Source organism: Monopterus albus, unplaced genomic scaffold, assembly GCF_001952655.1.
Source record: "Monopterus albus unplaced genomic scaffold, M_albus_1.0 scaffold103.1, whole genome shotgun sequence".
NCBI classification, from domain to species: Eukaryota; Metazoa; Chordata; class Actinopteri; order Synbranchiformes; family Synbranchidae; genus Monopterus; species Monopterus albus.
Genome location: NW_018127983.1, coordinates 2754230 through 2777519, shown reverse-complemented (window position 1 = coordinate 2777519; position 23290 = coordinate 2754230). Strand labels below are relative to the sequence as shown.

Here is a 23290-nt window from a genome sequence, read left to right as displayed (position 1 = left end):
AAGAGTTTGGAATCTGGATTGATTGATTGCTTCTGTGGACAGGTCTCTTTTATACAGGTAACAAGCTGAGAGGGCTCCCAATGTCAGCTCGTTACCTGTATAAAATACACCTGGGAGCCAGAGATCTTGCTGACTGATAGGGGATCAAATACTTATTTCATTCATGAAAATGCCAATTAACATATAACTTTTTTTGTAATGATTTTTCTGTATTTTTTTATTGTTGTGTCTCTCACTGTTCACATAAACCTACCATTGACATTGTAGACTGATCATTTCTTTGTTAGTGGGCAAACTTACAAAATCAGCTGGGGTTCAAATAATTTTTTTCCCTGGCTGTATCTCATTTGATATTCCAGCTATTGAGAATGAATACTGGCCATAATCCATTATAGCATTTAGTGTTGGAATAATTATTATTTGAATAAAGTACTACAATAAGCTGATACAAAAATGCCACTACACAGTCTAAGTTTTGTTATGTACTGTATTTGTTAATGTAACAAGGTAAAGACAGTTGAGATTATTGAATGAATGAATGAACAGGGGTTGTGTTGTTTTTTTTTTTTTGTATGTGAACAGGTTCCTTCATCAGAGGATGCTGTCACCCCATCATCAGCTGTGACTCCATCTGCCTCTGGTGCCTCCTCACGTCCTTTCATCCCAGTCACTGATGACCCCGGAGCAGCCAGCATCATAGCTGAAACCATGACAAAGACTAAAGAGGTTTGTCCATGTTTGGTGAAGCCATTAACACCAGCCACATGTACCTAACGGCGCCATTTTGTTGTTTCATGTTTATCTTCAGGACTCTGAGAGCCAAAGCAAAGTGGCTGGTCCTGAGCCTCAGTACCTGGACGAGTTCACAAGCCTTCTTGTGCCTGATGACACACGAGTGATGGTGGACCTGCTCAAACTGGCAGTGTCTTGTCGTTCTGGGGAGAAGGGCAAGGAGGTGCTGTCTGCTGTGCTGTCTGGCATGGGCACAGCTTATCCACAGGTAATGTTCTGTTCTCTGTTTAAGGGTCTGTGTGTTTAGTTAGGCTTGTTGTAAGCTGTACACGTTAGATATCTTTGACTCTCTGTGGGGTGCAGGTTGCTGACATGCTGCTGGAGCTGTGTGTCACCGAGTTGGAGGACGTTGCGACAGACTCGCAGAGTGGGCGTTTGTCCTCTCAGCCAGTTGTTGTAGAGAGCAGCCATCCATATACAGATGACACCTCTACAAGTGGCACTGTGAAAATCCCAGGTAAATATTCATAATTTTTCACTGAAGTTTGGCACTGGGAAAATGTTTTTACCTAGAGCATCACGATTTCTGAAATGTTGCTGGACATCATTATAACTTGTTTCTTGGACAACATCTTTTATTTAATTTTGTAGGTGCTGAGGGTCTAAGGATAGAGTTTGACCGACAGTGTTCAACTGAGAGGCGCCACGACCCACTAACAATCATGGATGGAGCCAATAGGATTGTCTCTGTTAGATCAGGTGATGCACTGAACTTATTTGTCATCAAGTACATGTGAGTTCAAGGGGTCAGTAATAAATGTGATTGAGTACGGTGTATGTTTTAGGTCGGGAGTGGTCTGACTGGTCTAGTGAATTAAGAATCCCAGGAGATGAACTAAAATGGAAATTCACCAGTGATGGCTCAGTCAATGGCTGGGGCTGGCGTTTCACCGTCTATCCTATCATGCCTGCTGCTGGTAAGCCACAACAAACACGTTCAACAAAGTGGTGACATTGGTTTGACACCTGTAAAAGAGAACTCAAGTACATATTGCAATCTGAATTAACAGAAACACACCAGATTTTGTACTTGTCACACACACATGCATATGTAGTTTGTCATATGCTTCTGAAATCAAACTGAAATAATACAGCCACACTGGAAGATAAACACACCACCTAGATATGTGACCCTGAGCTTTTTAATGTTTTTTCTTAGGTCCCAAAGACTTGTTGTCTGATCGCTGTATCTTGTCCTGCCCCTCCATGGACTTGGTCACATGTCTCCTGGATTTCAGGCTCAACTTTGCCTCCAACAGGAGCATCGTGCCTCGCCTAGCCGCTTCCCTTGCTGCTTGTGCCCAGCTTAGTGCACTAGGTACAGTGTGATTGTCCCAATTCTGCATGATTAAGCTTTACTATAGCCCAAATAGAGGATAGATTTAGCTGATTTTTTAGGTCCAATTGTAGCTGATACATTTCTGTCAGAAATGCCATATTCATGTAGTATTTTGATTTATTTAGCTGCTGGACACAGAATGTGGGCTCTACAGCGGCTACGAAAGCTCCTGACCACAGAGTATGGGCAGTCTATTAATATTAATAGGCTGCTGGGAGACAGTGAAGGCGAAGCTCGCTCTATGGTAAGAAACGGTGTGATTGCACAGAGATACTAGAGAAACTCCTAAACTCTTCAACTGAGATATTTACTGTGTATAGATTACAATTTATTGTGCATATAATAACTGTTGCAGTAATATAGTGCCCGCTGCAACATGGCTATTAGAGGTACTGTTTCACATAATAAATGTTAAACATATGTCACCCAAAGAAAGTTTGATGCAACTTTGATAATTTTCAATTTTAATTGTATATGTTGTCATTTCATAACATACTCTTATTAACTTGACTTAATTATGCTGAGGTGCTAGAATTTGGTGATTGTATGTAGCTGAGTGTCATGTCCTTACTAACAGTTATTTTGTTCATTTTTATTTTCCTGATTTGTAACTGTTTCCATACATGTTTGATATATTACTTTATCTAAATTCTTTCAGAGTTTCACAGGCAGTGCGCTGGCTGCTCTGGTAAAGGGTCTGCCAGAGGCTCTGCAGCGGCAGTATGAGTATGAAGACCCCATTGTCAGGGGAGGGAAGCAGCTGCTTCATAGTCCATTTTTCAAAGTATGATCACAGTTCTCTTTATTGATACTTTTGCTTCAGAATAATCAGACCCCTCACTTTTTCACACTTTGTGATACAGCTTTCATTTTAAAAGGATAAGACTGACATTTTAGCCCTTCACTCTACATTCATTAACCCATAATAACGAAGTGATTCCAAAAGCTGTTTTCCCACAGATGCTAATTTTAACTCTTTTTTTTCCAGGTCTTGGTTGCTCTTGCCTGTGATCTTGAGCTTGACACCCTACCATGCTGTGCAGAGACCCATAAGTGGGCCTGGTTCCGGCGATACTGCACCGCATCTAGAGTGGCTGTAGCTCTAGACAAGAGAACCTCACTACCAAGACTCTTCCTAGATGAGGTGGGTCTGCGAGGTCTCACTGTCTGTACTAATCTTTACTTTACTTCATCACATTTTGATGTTTTCCTCTGCTGCTCATTTTCCTTCGAAGGTTACAAAGAAAATTCTTGAGCTTATGGCTGATCACGAGAGCATGATCAACCTCCACGAGAGTCATGATTTGTTCAAACGTGAGCATGACGAGCAGCTTGTACAGTGGATGAACCGGCGACCGGATGACTGGATCCTCTCCGCTGGGGGGAGTGGCACCATTTACGGCTGGGGCCATAACCACAGAGGGCAGCTGGGTGGCATTGAAGGGGCAAAGGTCAAAGTGCCCACCCCAACTGAAGCCCTTGCCACACTGAGGCCAGTGCAGCTTATTGGAGGGGAGCAGACTTTGTTTGCAGTCACTGCTGATGGAAAGGTCTGCATACAGTTTAGTCTTTGTTTAACAGGCACTGTAATATAGCATACTTTGGCCAAACCTTTTTTGGGTGTTACCATATTATATTAACTGTATTAAAAATGGGCGACATCACCATTTTCTGGCACTATGCAAAAGTGAAGCTAAAATATTGTGAATACAGAAGCAGCCGTCTTGCTTTTGTGGCACATTTTGGAACCAGATTCTGTGCCGTAGCAACCAGAGGTGGAGCTACAGTATTAGGCTGCCAATCAAAGCTGTCAATCTGAAATGCACCCCTTTTTATAATCATCAAATAGCGTATTAAAAGTGAACCACTTGTACACTTCAGCGAGATATCTACCAAAAATGACAGATCACCTCTGGGAAAAATTTCTTTGATTTATACCTTGAATTTTTATTTTGACTCACTTCCCATCCGCCAACTTGGAGGGGACAGGGTTTATGATCTGCAGTCAGCCTCCAGGGGCAGTCGACTTGTGATGGCTTGACATCCGGGAGATATCCATCTTTATGTACAGTTTATGGGCGAGTGCTGATCAACAATGTCAGTCCGATGACTTGTAGGAAACTGCAAAATAATGCATTTTATCTTGATCTTCAGCTGTATGCAACAGGATATGGAGCAGGTGGTAGACTGGGTATTGGAGGCACAGAGTCTGTGTCCACCCCCACTTTACTGGAGTCCATCCAACACGTCTTCATCAGGAAAGTGGCTGTGAACTCTGGAGGGAAGCACTGCCTGGCACTGTCATCCGAGGGAGAAGTCTACTCTTGGGGAGAGGCTGAGGATGGGAAACTTGGCCATGGGAACAGAAGGTTGCAACAGAATAACTTCAGTTGCTTTGCACCTTCAAATTTCAACTAAAAACACAATGTCAATACAAAATCATGTCATGTAAGAATGAATGTTTTATGGTAACTTGGACTCCTCCTGACTTTAGCCCCTGTGACCGTCCTCGTGTAATTGAGTCCCTGAGGGGAGTTGAAGTAGTGGATATTGCAGCAGGAGGAGCTCACAGTGCCTGCATCACTGCCAGTGGAGAGCTCTTCACCTGGGGCAAGGGTCGCTATGGACGACTGGGCCACGGAGACAGTGAGGACCAACTTAAACCAAAACTGGTCAGTCAACACACTCAAAATATTGTACTCTTAACGTGAAAAAAAAAACTGCCTGTCAACCTGAAATGTTTCAGTGACATGTACACCTGTCAATGTTTGGACAGGAAGCAACCTTGTTTACTTTGCCTCAGTTTGACAAGGCTTTCCAAACAATCATAGCAAGGTAAAGATGATGTTTTTCTGTTTGATTTATTCAGGTGGATGCTCTACAGGGTCACAGGGTCATTGATGTAGCATGTGGCAGCGGGGATGCCCAGACACTGTGTCTAACAGACGATGACATGGTGTGGTCCTGGGGAGACGGGGACTACGGCAAATTGGGCCGAGGAGGCAGTGATGGTTGTAAAATCCCCATGAAGGTAAAGCAAATTACACAGCAGTGTGTACTGGATGTCAGAAAGGGCATCAGTTTGTACCTGTGTCTTCTTTTTCTTGCTATTTTATTTGGGAAGAGACAAGAGTATGTTGAAAACTACAAGCTAAACAAAAGAACGTGAAGTTTTAAACTGTACAACTATACCTTTGAACATTCGTCTTTAAACACTGCTAGCTGAAAACGTCCACATTTTGCTTTCTTTTCTATGGTTAAATGAGATGATAACACTTGTATTTACACTAGTTATGAAGCTAGAACTAGCAGATGGTTAGCTTAGGTTTGCATTAAAACCTGGCTTGATGTTGCCCAAAGTTAAAAAAACAAAAAATCTAATTTGTTTAATTAACATAAAATATTTTAAAAAGCCAATCAGACCCTGATAAAGCAACATTCTCTTAAGATTCTGAAATGCATAATTAATAAACAACTTCCTTTTCAGTAGTTTTAGTGGAACAGGAGGGGTTTGATTACAAACACATGCAGTAACCTCACTTAACAAGAAAAGCATAATCAAGGAGATTTTTTTTTTATGATAATGGTCCATGCAGTGATTGATTTAATTGATTTCTTGTCTCCAGATCGACTCCCTCACTGGCCTCGGGGTGGTCAAAGTGGAGTGTGGCTCTCAGTTTTCTGTGGCTCTTACTAAGTCTGGTGCAGTGTACACATGGTATGCACAGTATGGTACAGAGAAGCTCTGACATGACCTCATGTATCACTGTCAAATATTAGCCTGACAACATGGCTCAGCTGTATGTATGTACTGTGTCATGTAAAGGGGAAAAGGAGATTATCATCGGCTGGGCCACGGCTCTGACGACCATGTTCGACGACCCAGGCAGGTCCAGGGGCTACAGGGGAAAAAGGTCATTGCCATTGCCACAGGGTCACTGCACTGTGTGTGCTGCACAGAGGATGGTGAGATGGACGATCTTGCTCATGATTCATGCTGATTATTGTTAGACATCTGCCTCTGGAATGTATTTGTCAGTTTATTTCAGATCTATTTTTTGTTCTGTTTGCCATCTTGTCATTTGTTATTGAGTCTCAGCAGTTCCGCTTAGTTGGGTTGGATTGCAGCTTAACAGCAAAGCTTTCTGTAATGTTTGGCTCAGGAGAGGTTTACACATGGGGTGACAATGATGAGGGCCAACTTGGAGACAGTACCACTAATGCCATACAGAGGCCACGGCTGGTGGTTGCACTGCAGGGCAAGAAAATCAACAGGGTGGCCTGTGGTTCTGCTCACACTCTCGCCTGGTCCACTAGCAAGCCAACCAATGCTGGGAAACTGCCTGCACAGGTAGTGTACTTACTTAAAATTACCCATGCTCTAAATTTGAACTTCAACTGGAAATACTGTATGTGTGTGTTAATTGTTTCTGGACAGAAATCATAGCGTCCAGTAGATGGCACTAAAGCATTGCAGACACAAACAATTAACAGAACAAATGTCACTTGGAGCCCTTCAAATGTCAGTCTCTGACCGTTTGTGTGGTCTGTTAAAGGTTCCCATGGAGTATAACCACCTGCAGGAGATCCCCATCATGGCCCTGAGGAACAGGCTGCTGCTCCTGCATCACATCTCTGAGCTCTTCTGCCCATGTATACCCATGTTTGACCTGGAGGGCCGGCTGGGGCAGACAGGCCACGGACCCTCAGTGGGCTTTGACACACTTAGGGGAATCCTCATCTCCCAGGGCAAGGTGGGAGGCATGGATTTCACACCCGAAAATATGCATGTAAAACATAGACAACAGTATTTGTAACCAGAATGAGGTCTGCTTGGCACTAAAATGTTTATGTGGTGGGAACAGGAAGCAGCTTTCAGGAAGGTGGTTCAAGCTACAATGGTGAGGGACCGACAGCATGGACCTGTGGTAGAACTGAACAGGATACAGGTACAGTAGGAACACATGCAAAAAATTGCACATTTTAAACATCTGTTCACCCATCTGTCTAATAATCACTCTGGTCTTTCTTCAAGTCTCCTGCTCTCCCTCTTAATGTAGTTCTCTCATTCCCTCCTTCCTCACTCTCAATGTGAGGCCATAGTCCACACAGGCTCCTGAGCATTACATGTGATGTCTTTCATAAGGGGATTTGTGTGTGTGTGTGTGTGTGTGTGAGAGATGTGTGCTCCAGCCAGTGTGTAGGGGTTACTGAGTTTTAGACTTCACTCTACATAGAATGGATTCAGACCACTGCCTTTCCCCTTATCCCCCCCATGTAGCTCCAGTTGTAGCCGCGTTGCAAAGAGCTGTCATATCCAGGAGTCCAGGCCCATCAGTGCTTCCTCTGTCCATCAGGAAGCTGTTACTCACAGAAACCATCATGTGTTTTCTTTTTCTTCACCCTGCAGGTGAAACGTTCCCGTAGCAAAGGGGGTCTGGCAGGTCCTGATGGAACTAAGTCTGTGTTTGGTCAGATGTGTGCCAAAATGAGTTCTTTCAGCCCAGACAGCCTGCTGCTCCCTCATCGTGTGTGGAAGGTCAAATTTGTGGGTAGGTGTCATGTCCACCCTGTGATGTCCTTCAGATGTCTCTGACATAAGGTGTTCCTTAAAATGAATGTTAATGATCAGCAGCACAAGTCATCCTGGTCATTTTAAGACGTATTTTCCGCAGGGGAGTCTGTCGACGACTGTGGCGGAGGCTACAGCGAGTCCATCGCTGAAATGTGCGAGGAGCTGCAGAATGCCCTGACTCCACTGCTCATTGTTACCCCCAATGGCCGCGACGAGTCAGGCGCAAACAGGGACTGTTTCCTGCTCAACCCCACAGCCAAGTCCCCTCTTCACATGAGCATGTTCCGCTTCTTAGGTATAATACAGTTAATCTCTCAGGTTTTTTGTGGGGTGTTAATCTTAGATTTAATTAAAATAAATGTTTATTTTCAGTTTTAACAGACAAATGCTTCATCTGCAATTTGACTTATAAAACACCTGTCCTGTACTATGGTGCATGCTCCATTTAATAGAGATATTTCTGGGGTTTTGTTTTTGCTGTACATGTTTTCCACAACACAGTTTGAGCTGTGGGTAATGTGTTCTGCCTTGCTGTGTCTGCAGGAGTTCTCCTGGGCATTGCAATCCGGACTGGAAGCCCTCTTAGTCTGAATTTGGCAGAGCCGGTATGGAAACAGCTGGCAGGCATGAACCTGACCATTGCTGACCTCAGTGAGGTATGTTCACAGCCCTGCTACTCTGTGCACAGTAGGGCTCTTGGTGTCCCGTCAGCACAGTCGACAGTAGAAATGTTACCTATGTTTTGCTACTCAAAACACTGGGCCTAATGGAAGAGCCACTTAGATGAGTGATTTAATAGAATTTGTCACATTCATCACTATTCTCATATCATTACTCATTGCATTTAAGTATGAACAGAATCCACTTAATGGTCTGGCACTGTTGTACAAGTCAATATCAGGTATTTGAAGGGAGAGACGTGAGGTAAATTTACTGTGTGAGGTGAAAAGGACAGATGCATGCCACAAGAAGTTAATTATTGTAGTCTAAGGCAGTTTGGGTATTTTAAAACACTGCTCTTCACTGATTTCGCTTTGCAAAGCGCACACTCCCATACATTTCTCTTCTGAATAAACCTTAAGCTCGCTGCTCTCTATTTGGTTCAGAATATCACGGTATGAAGCATTTCTGTAAACTCATATTTTACCTGTTCTTCAGAGCATACCAGCTACATTCATATTAGTGAAGTGTCCACTCCTGCCCTCGCACTGTGATAATGAGCTTTTTAACCATCTTTGAGAGACTACTGGGCGGGTAAAAAGGACCTTTCTCTCACAAAGCTGCGCTTGTTTTGCAGTTTTGCCCTTGAGATATTTGAAAGGTTAGATGGGAAATGAATCCAGCACAAGACTCTTGAAAGAGTGGATTGTTGTGTAGCTCACATCACTTCCATTGTGTTCATTTATACACACAATAAGATGAATGTACTGTATATACCAGGTATAGTTTATTAAGGGACACATGGGTGTAAGAGTTTGTCAAAATATGGGGCGATGATCTGATCTGTTCTTCTCAGGTTGATAAAGATTTTATTCCTGGCTTGATGTACATCCGGGACAATGAGGCTACGGCTGAGGAGTTTGAGGCCATGACGCTGCCCTTCACAGTGCCCAATGCCAGTGGCCAGGACATCCAACTCAGCTCCAAGTACTCCCACATCACCCTGGAGAACCGTGCAGAATATGTTCGCCTGGCAATTAACTACAGGTGAGAAAGCTCTAAAATGAATAAAATTACTGTACAGTGAAACATTGTTTATGTTTACACTCCTGCTTCTTATTTTCCCAATGCTGTAGGCTCCATGAGTTTGATGAGCAGGTATCTGCAGTGCGCGAGGGAATGGCTCGAGTGGTTCCTGTTCCCTTGCTGTCACTTTTTACCGGCTATGAACTGGAAACTATGGTGAGCGAGAGCACTATTCTGTTGTGAACCTCTGTTCTTTTGCTGGTCTTACAGTAAACATTTGTCCTCCTCAGGTGTGTGGAAGCCCAGACATCCCTCTCCACCTGCTGAAGTCAGTAGCCACTTATAAAGGAGTGGAGCCGACAGCACTGCTCATCCAGTGGTTCTGGGAAGTGATGGAGTCCTTCTCCAACACAGAGAGGTCTCTCTTCCTAAGGTTTGTCTGGGGTCGCACACGTCTGCCTCGCACCATTGCAGACTTTCGTGGCCGGGATTTTGTTGTACAGGTAAGGCGTGGAAACTGAACAGCTTAAAGGAATTGTTTGATATCTGCTTAGACAGAGTTATATGGGAATATTGATACTTCACTCTATGAAAATGAAGCTGCAGCCAGTTAGCTTAGCTTTTCTTAGCATAAAGAGTGGAAATGGGCAGAAAACATCTATTACGTGTGGGACTATTTCTGGGCTGGGAGCACTGGCTTCCTGGAGTCTTGTCACCTTAAAATGACTCACCAGGTAACCCAAAGGAGACTCCAGAAAGTTTCTGCTCCAGACAGCAGATAATCTGGTATTATAATTAGCCATAAAATCACAACTTGTCGTTACACTTCACTTTAGTACAGATTAAAAAAAGAAGCTACAGCATGTTAATAAGTGAGGTTTGTTTGTACTAATGGGTGGATTTCCTTATTTTACGATTAAAGATGGTTATGAGTAGTAGTTGAATCTGTTAATTCATTCACATCAACCCTAACTGGATCGTTTCCCCTTATTGTCTGCCTGGCAAGCAGGCAAGAGCCACTCTAAAAACTGACTTGAATTGTTATGCTAAACTAAGCTAAGATGGCTGCTTAGCTGTAGCTTCTTGTTTACCATACAGACACGAGAAGCAGTATCAGGGTTCACAACTAACTCTCGGAGATTATCCCCATGTCTCTCTAGGTGCTGGATAAGTACAACCCTCCTGACCACTTCCTCCCAGAGTCCTATACATGTTTCTTCCTGCTCAAGCTGCCCAGGTACTCGTGTAAACAGGTGCTTGAAGAGAAACTGAAATACGCCATCCATTTCTGCAAATCCATCGACACTGACGACTATGCTCGCATCGCCCTGTCTGGAGAGCCCGCTGCTGATGACAGCAGCGAGGACTCGGATAATGAGGACGCTGATTCCTTCGCTTCAGATTCCACCCAAGACTACCTAACAGGACACTGAACTCTGACCTTGACAGAAGGACACTGAACTCTGACCTTGACAGAAGGACAAGTCGAAGAAGAGCCGCCACAGAGAGACTGCGTTAATCTCATCTGTTAACACATTCATCAACACAAATGGCTGTGGAGGCAAAACGTGCAATGAGCTTTAAAAGCATTATAAGCTAAAGAGAGGAACAAACATGTTTGCTCTGATTTCGTTTCTTTCAAATGAAGTGGAGTGAACAGCTACACATGTAATTATTGTGTTACATGGGAATTATGTATATTGTAGTTGGTTTTAAAAAGCCTCCAGTCTAGCACTGTGGTAGAATTTCTCCCTCTGGTTTGTGTGAATTGCTTGTCCCTAGGTTGTATATAGAAATTGATGTGTGACAAAACAGTAGTATTTTTTGTTTGTTGGTTGGTAATATCCATGTTTCTTTAAATTGAAAAAAGAAACCTTTTTATCTCAGTCAGTATTTCTCACTCGGCTCACGTCTGCCAGAGCACACCGAAGGATCATTTTAAGATTCCTGTGTTTACCTCTTTACCATGTTTGTGTCTCCTTAAAGATTGTATATAATAGGATTGTGCCATGTATTCACAGGTCGTCTCATTCCTGCACATTAAATGTTAATACATTTCTGTTAATAAATACAAAGGAAAAAAGACTGGAACCTTTGTGGTGAGAGCTTTGTTCAATGAATTTGGTGCCAGAGTGATGTGCTTAGCTAGAATTCTGTGTGCGTGTGTTTAATATGTTTCTGTACACCAGATCTGAGGTTTTTAGACAAATACAGCATAAATATATTTACAGTTACTGAAATAATTTTTAAATCACATCCATATCCTGTTTTTTTTTTTTTTTTTTCCTTCACAAATTTTTATTAGATGTCTGGATTAAGGTTGTTTTTAAATGTAATATGTTTAGAAAGGGTTAAAAGGCTGCTCTAATAATGAAACTATTGTGTTGAATTTTCCACAGTAGGTCAGATCAGTGTTTTAGTTGAATCTGTGTTAGATTTTTGTCCAAGAATCCTTTATGGTGGCGTTCACATCGTGCAGATGCTGTAGCAGGACAGTGGTGGAGTGTACTTTAATACTGGTCATCACTATTAGCCCATTAGTTCTATGACATTAAAGAAATCTCCTATAAATATCTCTGTGCTTCGTGTTGGTATAAAAGGTGGTGTCGTGTGGTGAAGGGATCTTAAGACCCAAACTCAGTGACGCAGTCCACTACACATTCTTCTTGGTGTCTCTGACTGGAGTAACTTCCCTCAAGCTAAGTGTGTGTGTGTGTGTGTGTGTGTGTGTGTGTGTGTGTGTGTGTGTGTGTGTGTGTGTGTGTGTGTGTGTGTGTGTGTGTGTGTGTGTGTGTGTGTGTGTGTCTACTTGTCCATTTCTAAAAATTCATAGACACAAGAAGAAGAAGAAGAAAAAACAGCTTTATGAAGACTTGATTTGGCTTAAATAGCATTAGCATTCTTTGTCGACTTAGTGCACCCCCCCACCCCCACCCAGTAATCATCGCAAAGTATATTATACTGGTGAGAGTCAGGTGCTTTTCAATACAGTCCAGACTAAAGGGAGGAAGGAGCGTTGATACAAGGAATGAACAGCTTCCTTTATCTGCAGTGCTGTGATAAAAAGTATCTTACATAAACAAGCCAGTAACCGTGCAGCAAATGATGCAAGTGGATGTGTCCATCTTTCATTCTTATTAAATTAACAAAAAAACAGGTGTATGTATTTTAGTAGTTAGACAACATGTTTTAACATTTGTTTATTATTAATTTCACATATTTTGATACATTGTACACATTTAGAACAGCATTGGTTATTTTACATGAGAGACTTCTGTAGCCAGGTGAATTTGTGGCTCTTATCACTGTATACATGTAAACAGTGGACAGGGCTCAGCTAGAACAGGTGTCTTGTACACTGATACACTGGTCCTGAGAGGATATGTTTTAATCACTTTGATGATCTTGCAAAATTATTTGTCCGGTTCATACTTATGAAAAAATTTCCCAAAATAAATAACATTCCCATCTGCAGCGATTTATGCCAATTAGCCAATATTAGTATACTTACACATTAGCATAAATGTTTTTCCTTACGTTTAATTTAGTAACTTTGGATTACTGCTTTTTTAGTTTAGTGATAAGGTCTGCAACGAGCTGTAAACAGTGTCTGCTGGATGGTACAGTCTCATTCCCATTCCCATCACTGAAAGTCACGCTTGTACTTTGCCCTTCCAGGAGTTAATACTGGTTGTAAATGGTTCACTGGTCCACACTCTGGACACAACTTTGCACACTTTGATCGTGTGAGTCATACTACACGCATGACTGCAATGGCTCAGTCCTATCTCAGTGTTTATAGTAACCCACGGGTGCCTAACATTTAAAACTGAGCTTCAGTTTTGAATGAGAAGTACGACATTTGGTCAGCTTCAGTGGTTGTGAGTGTTACTAATAGTAGATCTGCATACTGTGCTGTACATACACACTTCATCCTTTAAAATTGAGATGGTCCTCCTGGCCACAGCCACTAGTTACAATGCTGATTTACAGCACAGGGTAGAACAGGGCTGACATGTAGATGACAGGGAAAGGCTTTTTAGGGCCATAATGCCTGTTTGTCTGCCTCCCACGTGTAGTCACATGCTTCTGCAGACCCAGAGAGCTGCCTTCCCTCTCCCCCTGCCTGTCAGCCTGCCTGTTTGGCTAAACCATCCCTTACCCTCACATGGTCCAGAGGCAGTGGCCTGAAACTTCTATACTGATGTGTTCAACAGCTTAACATAACTGCTGTTTAATCATAATAACCCTGTCAGGATTAGAGGCTGTTGATTAATAACTACACTAAAGCATAGTTGTTTTAATAGCTCTAATACTGTGATAAAGGGAAAAAGAGAAGGCAAAGAGACTGTATTTCAGTGTTTTTTATACATATATGAAAGATGTACATGTTCTTTTGCATGTACTGATAAATTAAGCAGATTGAACGTATTGTACATGGTCAAAACTGTATAATGTCAAGCTGTGGTAAGTCACCTTTAATATGACAGTTCTCTCTATATTATATGCTGTGTTCTATATTAACTGCATCCTTTTTAACATTGGTCCTGCATATATTTAACATCTTATTGTATATCATTAGTATGTTAAATATGATTATCTTGCAGTGTTCTTGTGACTTGGGGCTAAGAAGCACACCATATGATTGCAGCCTCCCTGGTCTGAGTCCAGCCAAGAAACTACATTTCCTCTCATCTCTCTTCTATCTGCAATCAAATAAGGGCAAAATACTTTACTAGATAAAGATAGCTGCACCATCCTAATTTTTCTTTAGTGATTAAAGTTTTATCTGATTTTTATCTGACAAATATGCCAGTCAGTACAGTACCGTTTAGAGGTAATGAATTATTTCCATATTATGGTAGTTTACACTTCTACTCAACAACAAATATTGTACTTTTTATTGCACTACATTTATCTGACAGATATAATGACTAGTTATCTTGCTGGGGTTTTTTTTATACACAAACTGTGTGATGTCCTTATAAAATGCATGGCTGTAAAAGCACATAGTGATATAAACAGCTCCATCACAGTCAGCTACAACATTAAAATACAGATTGGACATTAATACATCCACAGTAACACTCAAAAATTAACAGGGACATTTTTCTGCTTTTTGAGTACTTTTACTTTTGTTACTTTAAAGTGGTGATAAAAAGGTTCTGTAGAGCTGAGAGGAACTGATGGTTCTCTGTGAGTCCATCAGTGCCAGTAACAGTTTTCACTTTCAAGTTGATCCATTATCAATATAAAAGAGGCTCATGCGGCTGTCCCCAGACTTAGCATCATAGTGCTGATGCACATAGAATGAAATTAAGAGGTTATTGTTAACATGTGGTCATGACAGTTATTCCCTCTCTCTGTGTCTCAAAGGCTTCATGTGTTTCCAGTGTTTGAGTGGCTTAACCTGTCTCTCTGTTCACCCAAACCGCTGATGTCATCTGATTTCATGCAGGGACACTGGGCAGCTCCTTCCACCCCTAAAGGATCACAGCAGCAAGACATTAGGCCTCCGGGCTGCTTATGAAAAATTCATGCCAGCAAGCTTCAACTATTGACCCATGGTCTGTCGCTGTGCTGTCCAGAGGATGGGCAGGTCAACAGTTCTGAAATATTCAGAGGGATCTGACTGTATCATTCAAATTCTATCATGTGTCCTCAAAACAGCAGAGCAGCTGCTCTTCTGACAAAGTCTGGCACAATAACCATTACAGTAAAACAGCTACTGAGACATAGGCTACATTCACATTACCTGCTAAAGTGGCCCAGGTCCAATTTCTTCCCTCCCAGTCACTTAGATCTGATCTTTCCACTGATATGTGAACAAAACAAATCAGATTTTCTCAAATCAGATCTGGGCTACTTCCATATGTGGTTCTAGATCAGATTCATATCTGATATTTGACTGTGCAGCCACTGTCAGAACGGTCAGTTTGGAATGAATGTGGTTTTTAACATCTCACTCCTCTGGGCAGGCACATATCACCTGTCGTCATCCATCACTGTCAGCCCCTCACAGACCAGTAAAATAAACACAGATGAGAGCAACAACAATGACAGAGGTCAGTGGAGAGACGGGGACATTCCTCTTTTATTGAACATTAATGGAGAAGCTTCTGATCACAGCAGACTAAAAGGTACATATTGGAACTGAGCAGTTTTTGAGGGAATTGCACGATCTGGCTGTTGCACGAATGATGCCAATGTCATTCTTATTCAGATGTGGCTCATGTTTCAGTTAAATCTGCACATTCTTGACTGCTTAAACATGGAATCGGATAGACGCCATTTACTAACATGAATGTGAGCTACCAGTACAAAAAGGTTGGATCTGACAAAGAAGTCAGAATTGAACATAATAGGAACATATCCCTAGTTTCCTGGCATGCAACTATACATGCACCTTGTTGGGCAAACAGGGTTGAGACTTAGAGAGGAAGTGTTCTCAGTATTTATCTCAGTATATATAAGTTTTTAAAAATAAATTAAAAAGCTTGGTTTAAAATAACTTTACTACATCGTGATCCTTTATCAGAGGTTTGTTTTGATCAGAGATGGCTTTCTTCATGCTGTAGCTTGATCTTGTCTGTGAGCCAGGTACGTCAGAGCCCTGCTGAATTGTTAGTGCTGGCGTAGGCCCTCGCTGACTGTTGCTGTCAAAATGGTTGGTCAGCTATCTGCTGAGCCAGAGAGCTCACTGCACATGATCCCACTCATCTACAGTACACTTAGAGGGAGGAGAGTGAAGACAGTGCACTCTCTGAAACTCCAGAATGCAGGCAACATATGATTCTCACCAGTGTGGTGATAAAGGCTGAGGCCCAAAGTTCACTTTTGAATTTGGAAAAAGCAGTTGAAAAAGAAAAAACAACAAGGTCCATTTAGTAGTACCCCTGGAGCTTTCCCTTATATCATGTGATCTTCATAAGCAGATGGATTTTGGGCAGTTCATCCAGTCATATCCACTGAGTGTTATGGTTTAGCTCCGCTTTCGGAGGTTGAGTGCTTTTAGTTTGGTTACTTCCTGCCCTGCGTCACCTCACCTGCCCCAGCTTTACCCAGTACGCCAGTGGTGACTCCTGTCCAGTCACACTGGACAGTGATCACACACTGTTTGGCTCCGCTACTCTCCAGCACCTGTTCACTCACCTGTTAGTACTAAGACACTGGCAATGCGTCAAGTCTCCTGTCCAGCATATCCTGCTGTTTGTTCCTGAACTGCCAGCTAAACTGTTAGACTCTAACTCTTGTCCACTCGCCTCCATCACTCCTGTCTGCTACTATCACTCCCCTGCACAGATTCTCCACTATGTGGTTGACGTCACCTGCATCCGCCTTCTTGCAAGCGAGTAGCCCTGAATTACCAGCTAGGCTGGTGCTACCTATGTCCACTTTTACCTTCTTCTCCAACCCCTCGCTCTTTCCCCCCTGCCTAGTCTGTCCCCACTCACCTGGACATTCAGCCACATCTCCTGTCTTCGGCCTGCTAGACTCACCCATGTGTCCTTGTGCTCCAGCCACACTGACCCACCAGTATGCTCCTGGCCCTGCAACACCCCCCTGACTCCCCTGAGTGCTCCCAGCACCATAGTTACATTTTGGTTCATTGTGCCTTATTGTTTGAATAAAGACTTCCTGAGCTCCATTCTAGCCCTGGTCTGCATTTTGGGTCCTAGTCCTGTGTGAGTGTTCCATAACACTGTTAGTAAAGAGAGAAAACTAATCAGAGGCTGAGTGCAGTTAAATGACCATCAGGGTTCATACACATGAACTCACCTCCTTTTTATTATATTATAAATGCACCTTGGGCTGATGATCATTTGTGTCCTTTGTCATCCTGCATCACATGACCTTGTTGGTATGAATGCTGAATTTGTTCTTGCATAAGCTGAACAACACTGAGTGGTGAGTTCATTCAGGACTCTCAGCATTTGTAGCAACACTGTTATTCAAAGCCCCTGGCTCACTCTCCTCTTCCCTTGTTATTCATGTGACTGCTCTGATCGTCCTACTGTACTTCACATACACCCACAAGACCAGTGTACAGTCTCCCCCTGGACATCTTCTCTATGTCACTTTCATCTTCTGCTGTTACAGGCAGCAATGAGTCCAGAGCAGGTGACTCCATCAGTTCAATGGGCAGCATTGTCTTGATTTCTGAGAATGAAAGGGGCACATGCTGGAATTCCACTGATGTAAAGATTGTTTTCAAACGGAGTTTCTGATAACATTTTTTCACTGCAGTTTGTTTAGTCCCTCTGGGGGTGGTGGGAGTTTCTAATTACTTAGGTCATGTTAGTCTGGTTCATTGGCTTTTACTCACAAATGTCAGAATGTTAAAATCCTAAGTAAAAATTCCCATAAACAAGAACAATAAAAATCAAAAAATTGGAATCTGTCTCTGTCAGCCCTGTGATAGACTGGTGACCTGTCCTGGGTGTATCCCTCCTCTCGCCCAATGTCAGCTGGAATTGGCGACCCTCATTAGGAAAGCAGTATAGATAATGGACAGAGAAACTGTGCACTATACTGTGCACTTTTCACTGGTGGATCTGGACTCGGGTTTCGGTGGTGCTGGGGAGGAGGCGTCTAAGCGGCATTGGGAGTTTGGTTGTAAAAAGGGAGGAGAGTGACTAAATGGGAAAGTTTTCTGTTAAGCTGCTTTTACTGGAGAGCAAATTGCCAGCCCCACCCCCCTCCCCTCAGCTCCTCCAGACCCAGACTGCCTTCCTTTGCTGAGGAGCACAGGAGAGGAGAAGAAACACTTTAATTCGTCATCCATCACGACTGTGCCCAAATATAACAACAAAAAGAAAATGTCCCAGGACCTGTAGCACATGCAAGCATCAGCATTACTTTTTTATGCAGTTGGATGTTTAGCATTTAACATCGCTAACTTCATCATTATTGCTCATACTGTCCTTGTCTTTGTCATCCTCATCATTTTCATCTAAAACTACTTCTTTCAAGGTAAGTGCGCTGTCATCTTTCGTTTAAATTACATTTTCATTTAAGTCTTTTAAGTTAGTACCTTACCTCACATCTGCCTTAGTTTCTTTGCATTCTGTGTGGATTTAAATCACTGAGCACTTTGTTTTAAGCCTTAAGTCCTCATATTGTGTTGTACAGTACCACAGTAACTTTGCAAAAAAAAAAAAATCCTTTCATTCCACTAATAAGTAGATTCCTGTCTGGTGAATTAATGTAATACTATTTTATTGTATGTTATATATTTTCAGACATTAGCTGATGCTGAAACTTAAAAGACAAAAAACAAAAACATGAAAATGTGGAAAACACCTTACACATATTATCCTTCTGTTGCAGTATTGTGCATTACGGTTGCAGTCATCAAACACATCTCAGTGTTTGCTTTAATACTGTTACCCCTGCTGAAGGACATTTACTGTATTTTGCCTTTTTAATTTCTGTGGATGAAGGTGAAAATTTTAAGACAGCAGTTTGTCTTTGCAGTCAAACACAGCCCACGGACAGGATGTTCTATAAAAAGGATTATTCTTCTCACTGATAAACCACATTGGAGGAAATAGACAAGAATTTTATGTGAAGCGTAGCAAAAGTACATGACACCAGCCAGCACTGGCGTTATTTTGGATGTTAGAGGAGGTACATGAAAAACTGAGAATTACCTTGGTTTCACTCAGTTACTTCAAAGGATATGTAAATAAGAAACACATCAGTCTCAATAGATTATAACTCAAAGGTTCAATAGATGGTTAAAGCTGCTACGTATAATCAATATTTTTATATTAACAAATGACTATGTGAGAGGATTGTATGGATGTTTTGTTCCGTAAATATTGCTGCAAATGTTTGTACCAGCTCTTGACAAGACTGTAGTCCTACTGCTCAAAGCGGTACTATTGCAGAGCTCAAATGTCACGTGACTTCCTGTTGCCCTTCATTTGAACAGTAATCCCATCCAATTCATGTGGCTTTTGTGCTGACAATGACCACGTCAGCTGTAGCTGACCTGACCCACTGACCTTCACTCCACTGTCAGATAATGCATGTTGACTTCCCTCTGTGTTACTGTTACATGACAAGATTGAATTGACATTACAAAGCATGTCAATAAAAAAAAAAAACATCTGGTAGTTTAGATGTACAATAAACAGTCAGCCTTTAGTCTGGCTGACAAAAACAGTGGGTCTCTGCTGTACAGTAAAGTGCCTTGTCCCTTTTTCCCAGGTAGAGGACAGTCAGTGATTTACAGACAAATGACTTCTACCCCTAAGCCAGGTTTTGATTCCTATACTTGAGTGTTTGATCTTGGTAAGTTAAACTTTGGAGTCCAAATTCCTGAGGCCTGGAGGATGCAGTATGCTCACTGGACTCAACTGGAACACCAGCGTCCTTGCTGACCGACTACTCTGCTCTGAATGAGATATAGCTGCCTGCTAATTATAGTTAGCGTGACTGATGATGTTTCATATGTCCACATATACGCAAGGTCAGAGAAGAACGCACACTGAGAAAGACCCTGTGTGTTTATGACTGTTTGCATGACAACTAAAGTTCGTAAAGCTTTCCAGTGTGGTGTATGTTGTTGTTAATGTGGGTGGAGTCCTTGCAGTTCTGCCTTCCAACATAAGAGCACTATTTCATGACAAATGACCATTTCAGTCATATAGAGGACATATTGAGTGGCTTGCTCATGTTGATGAAACCACAGATATTTATCACCTAACTCTAAAGTTCCAGTGAGCTGTACAGGGCTTTCATGACATATTTGAGCTCATTGTTTTGGCTTCTACAGCTCACAACTTTCTTTTGGTTCATTCTCACTGCTCTCATCAGCATCATTTTCAACTATAGCAGTCAGCTGTTCTGAGACCAAAAGCTCAGAAAAGCTCACTGTACACTAACTAGTCAATAGCCAACTGAACATCTGGCATCTAGCTAGTGGATATAGTAGCATCTAGCAGCTGAAGATCCAGATATTTTCCTCAGGAGTTAGTGGAGACTAAAACAGATCAAATTAAAAGCAAAGCTTAAACATAAATATTGGACTTCACATGATGGCCAGAAACACAACTTAAGTTGAATGCTAATGTTGCCTACATCAGCTGGTTATGTAAATAAGCAAATGTTTGCTGTTTGCATTGTGGTCGTTATACTATGTTAGTATTGTGCTTGTTTCCATTGCTTCCAAGTGGTTTAAAATAAATTACTGCAGTTATAACTCTTGATTTTATTTGTTTTATTATAATATATTACTATATAATACTATTTCCTCTCCTCCAGCTCACCTCTTATCATGTATTTGGAGAACAAAAGCAACCTGGACATTGAGATGTCTCAAACATCAGCCCAAGTCCATCAGGGCAGGAGCAGCCTGAGGACACCAGAGGCAGTTGCAGGGAACTTTGGGCAGCTCCGTCTGCTGCAGGACATCTCAGAGAGAAGAGACACCCAGAAGCTCCAGCAGTCTGCGGTCCTGCCCTCGGGACAGTGTGTCATCCATGCTGAAGGCTTTGTCCCTGTTCGACAAGAGGATGGGTATGACTAACTGTACTGAATACACTCAACACCAACCCAGTGACTAACTGAGTGATCTCATTATTAATGAGATTACCTAATTAAATAAAGGATAGGGTAGGATAAAGACTGTAACCACACTGAAATGCCACACTGACACACACATATGTCTTATTATGTCCATCAAAATGAAATGTTGTAACCTCAAACATGAAAGCTACTATAATCAATATTTTTTATAATCAATAATGAATCAAATTACTATGTGAAATGTAAAAAGGGGCCTCATGTTAGCTAGAGATTGAAAACAGTGGAGCATTTGGCTGCTAAGGAGCTAGACATTTCCACTAGGAGCTGGTGGAAAGCAAAACAAAGCTTAATTTCCTGAAGTTTTCATTTTTCAAAACAATATTTAAGTGCATAAATGGCCTTGCCCTTTGTGTAATATGTCAACTTATTCAAAGATATACTGCTCAAAAAATGAAGGGAACACAACATAAGACATGAATGTCTTATGTTGAATGAAATATTCTTATTAAATACCTTGTTCATTACATAGTTGAATGTCTTATTTTCCCTTGTGTTCCCTTTGTTTTTTTGAGCAGTGTATAATAGCGAAGGTGTGTCCAGGCTAGAAGGGTAGTACATGGGAACTGGAGAGTTGGAAGGGGCAGAACCACTTTTGATCAATTGTGTTTCTCAGTAGTAAAGTTGCAGTAGCACTAGTAAAGTAGTAGTAGCTCATCACTATGAAAACCAACAGATTTAAAATCACAATCACAATTCACAATCTTTTCTACAAAGGTGAAACCGAGGCTTAAACAGCAACAATGATTAAACATTCTTTTTTAAAAGCCTAACCAGGGATGAGAGCTGCAAATGAGCTTAGATGGTCCATATGCACAGCATCACTCACTGAGTGTGACAATGTTTATGTTTGTAGCACATGTCCCTGAGAAACAATGTAAATAAAATGAAATAAAATAAAACAAGCTGTTTGCTAATAAGTTAGCCAACTAATATAATGTTAGTGGTGTATTTACAACTTTTTCTGCTGTGGCCCACCCTGTACTACTTAATGCTTTCTTCAAGTCTTAATATGAACTACACATGTACATTTATTCCAGGGGCTATATGAACATGCATAGAAAACACTGGAATTTTCTTGTAAAGTACAAACATTTCACACACACTTTGTGTTTACCTGTGGGTGTGTATCTCAGTCTCTCAGGGGGCTGCTAATCTCAGGCCTGTTGCTGTGATGTTTTTTGGATTAAACTGGGGATTTTCTTCATGAACTAAGTCAAAGTTGCACATGACTAAGAATGTACTACAGCTGATACTTATGTGGGTCCTACATGACCCTGTTAGCTGGTTTATATGTGATATATCTGCACAATGAAACATGTAAAGCACTACACTTTGACACCCACCGACATACAAATTATGCAGACAATTGACAAGTATAAGACTGCAGGGCATTACACTGACCTCATAAGTAAATAATGATCATTACATTATGTAAATGATAATAACATTATGCAAAGAACCATTTTTAAAAAAAAATGACATAAATGAAGAGGCAAAAAAATCAGAAAAACTAGAGAAAAGAAATAAGAAAAGAAAAAAAGACAAGATTTGGTCAAGAATTGAACAATGAACAACCATAAGGAAATTTTGACTGAAGGTTTCTTGAAAGATCAAAACCTGTTCACCTGCTGTATGAGGGTCCCTGTTTAATAAAAGCTGAAAGGAGCTCTGCTCTAAAACAACTGAACATACAGTAACTGCATCTGATATGCTAACAATATTCTTCTGGCTCTGAGAAAGAATGCTGCAGTGGTGGTATCAGGTTGTGAAACAGATGGACCAGTGTGACAGAGGAGCTTGGGCCAAAATTATTAGACTTAAAGGTTACTTTGAGAGACTAATGGAATTGATGTATAGCTTTGATATATATATTTAATGACAACAAACTTTGCACTAGAGTCATCATACCCACTTTTAAGAGTGACTCAAATGATTATGTGCTATGTGAAATGGATCACTCGTGACTAATTATCTCCCAATTCTACAGTTCATCTTAGAACTAAAGAGCATTTTAGCATCTTTTAGCTCATTGTTTACAGCCCAGAGCCTGCTTTTTTGGTTCACTCTCACCACCTCATTGACAAAATTTCCAGTTGTAGGATGCAGCTGATTTGGGAGAAAACCCACTATAATGATAAAACAAGTTTACAACTAGCTGGAGACAGATATTTGTCTCAGGAACTGGTGGAGAGCACAGCAGAGCTACTTTCTACTTTGAGCTTCAGTTTGTGTTTTGTCTGGGCTCAAATCGCCTATAAGGACTCCTGTGGAGTAGTGCAGCCTCTCAGTCAAGTCACATCTAG

General features: G+C 41.6%; 2 protein-coding genes across 2 annotated transcripts in view; both read left to right on the top strand.

Annotated features, from left to right (window-relative positions):
* The window catches only part of herc2 (HECT and RLD domain containing E3 ubiquitin protein ligase 2), a 47579-nt gene extending 36102 nt beyond the window's left edge, over positions 1-11477 (top strand). The window contains exons 68-92 of the mRNA XM_020610099.1: positions 583-726; positions 809-1000; positions 1096-1249; positions 1384-1491; positions 1578-1709; positions 1952-2110; positions 2257-2375; positions 2790-2915; positions 3120-3275; positions 3367-3681; positions 4286-4500; positions 4626-4803; positions 5001-5162; positions 5758-5849; positions 5958-6097; positions 6295-6482; positions 6688-6885; positions 6997-7080; positions 7542-7683; positions 7807-8001; positions 8250-8362; positions 9223-9413; positions 9503-9608; positions 9683-9895; positions 10553-11477. Of these exons, the coding sequence (XP_020465755.1) occupies positions 583-726; positions 809-1000; positions 1096-1249; positions 1384-1491; positions 1578-1709; positions 1952-2110; positions 2257-2375; positions 2790-2915; positions 3120-3275; positions 3367-3681; positions 4286-4500; positions 4626-4803; positions 5001-5162; positions 5758-5849; positions 5958-6097; positions 6295-6482; positions 6688-6885; positions 6997-7080; positions 7542-7683; positions 7807-8001; positions 8250-8362; positions 9223-9413; positions 9503-9608; positions 9683-9895; positions 10553-10825 (4095 nt within the window). The 3' untranslated portion in view covers positions 10826-11477. The remainder of the gene's footprint in view (positions 1-582; positions 727-808; positions 1001-1095; positions 1250-1383; positions 1492-1577; positions 1710-1951; positions 2111-2256; positions 2376-2789; positions 2916-3119; positions 3276-3366; positions 3682-4285; positions 4501-4625; positions 4804-5000; positions 5163-5757; positions 5850-5957; positions 6098-6294; positions 6483-6687; positions 6886-6996; positions 7081-7541; positions 7684-7806; positions 8002-8249; positions 8363-9222; positions 9414-9502; positions 9609-9682; positions 9896-10552) is intronic.
* A 6734-nt stretch (positions 11478-18211) lies between these two features.
* Positions 18212-23290, top strand: part of oca2 (oculocutaneous albinism II) — a 55359-nt gene continuing 50280 nt past the window's right edge. The window contains exons 1-2 of the mRNA XM_020610043.1: positions 18212-18365; positions 20664-20918. Of these exons, the coding sequence (XP_020465699.1) occupies positions 20677-20918 (242 nt within the window). The 5' untranslated portion in view covers positions 18212-18365; positions 20664-20676. The remainder of the gene's footprint in view (positions 18366-20663; positions 20919-23290) is intronic.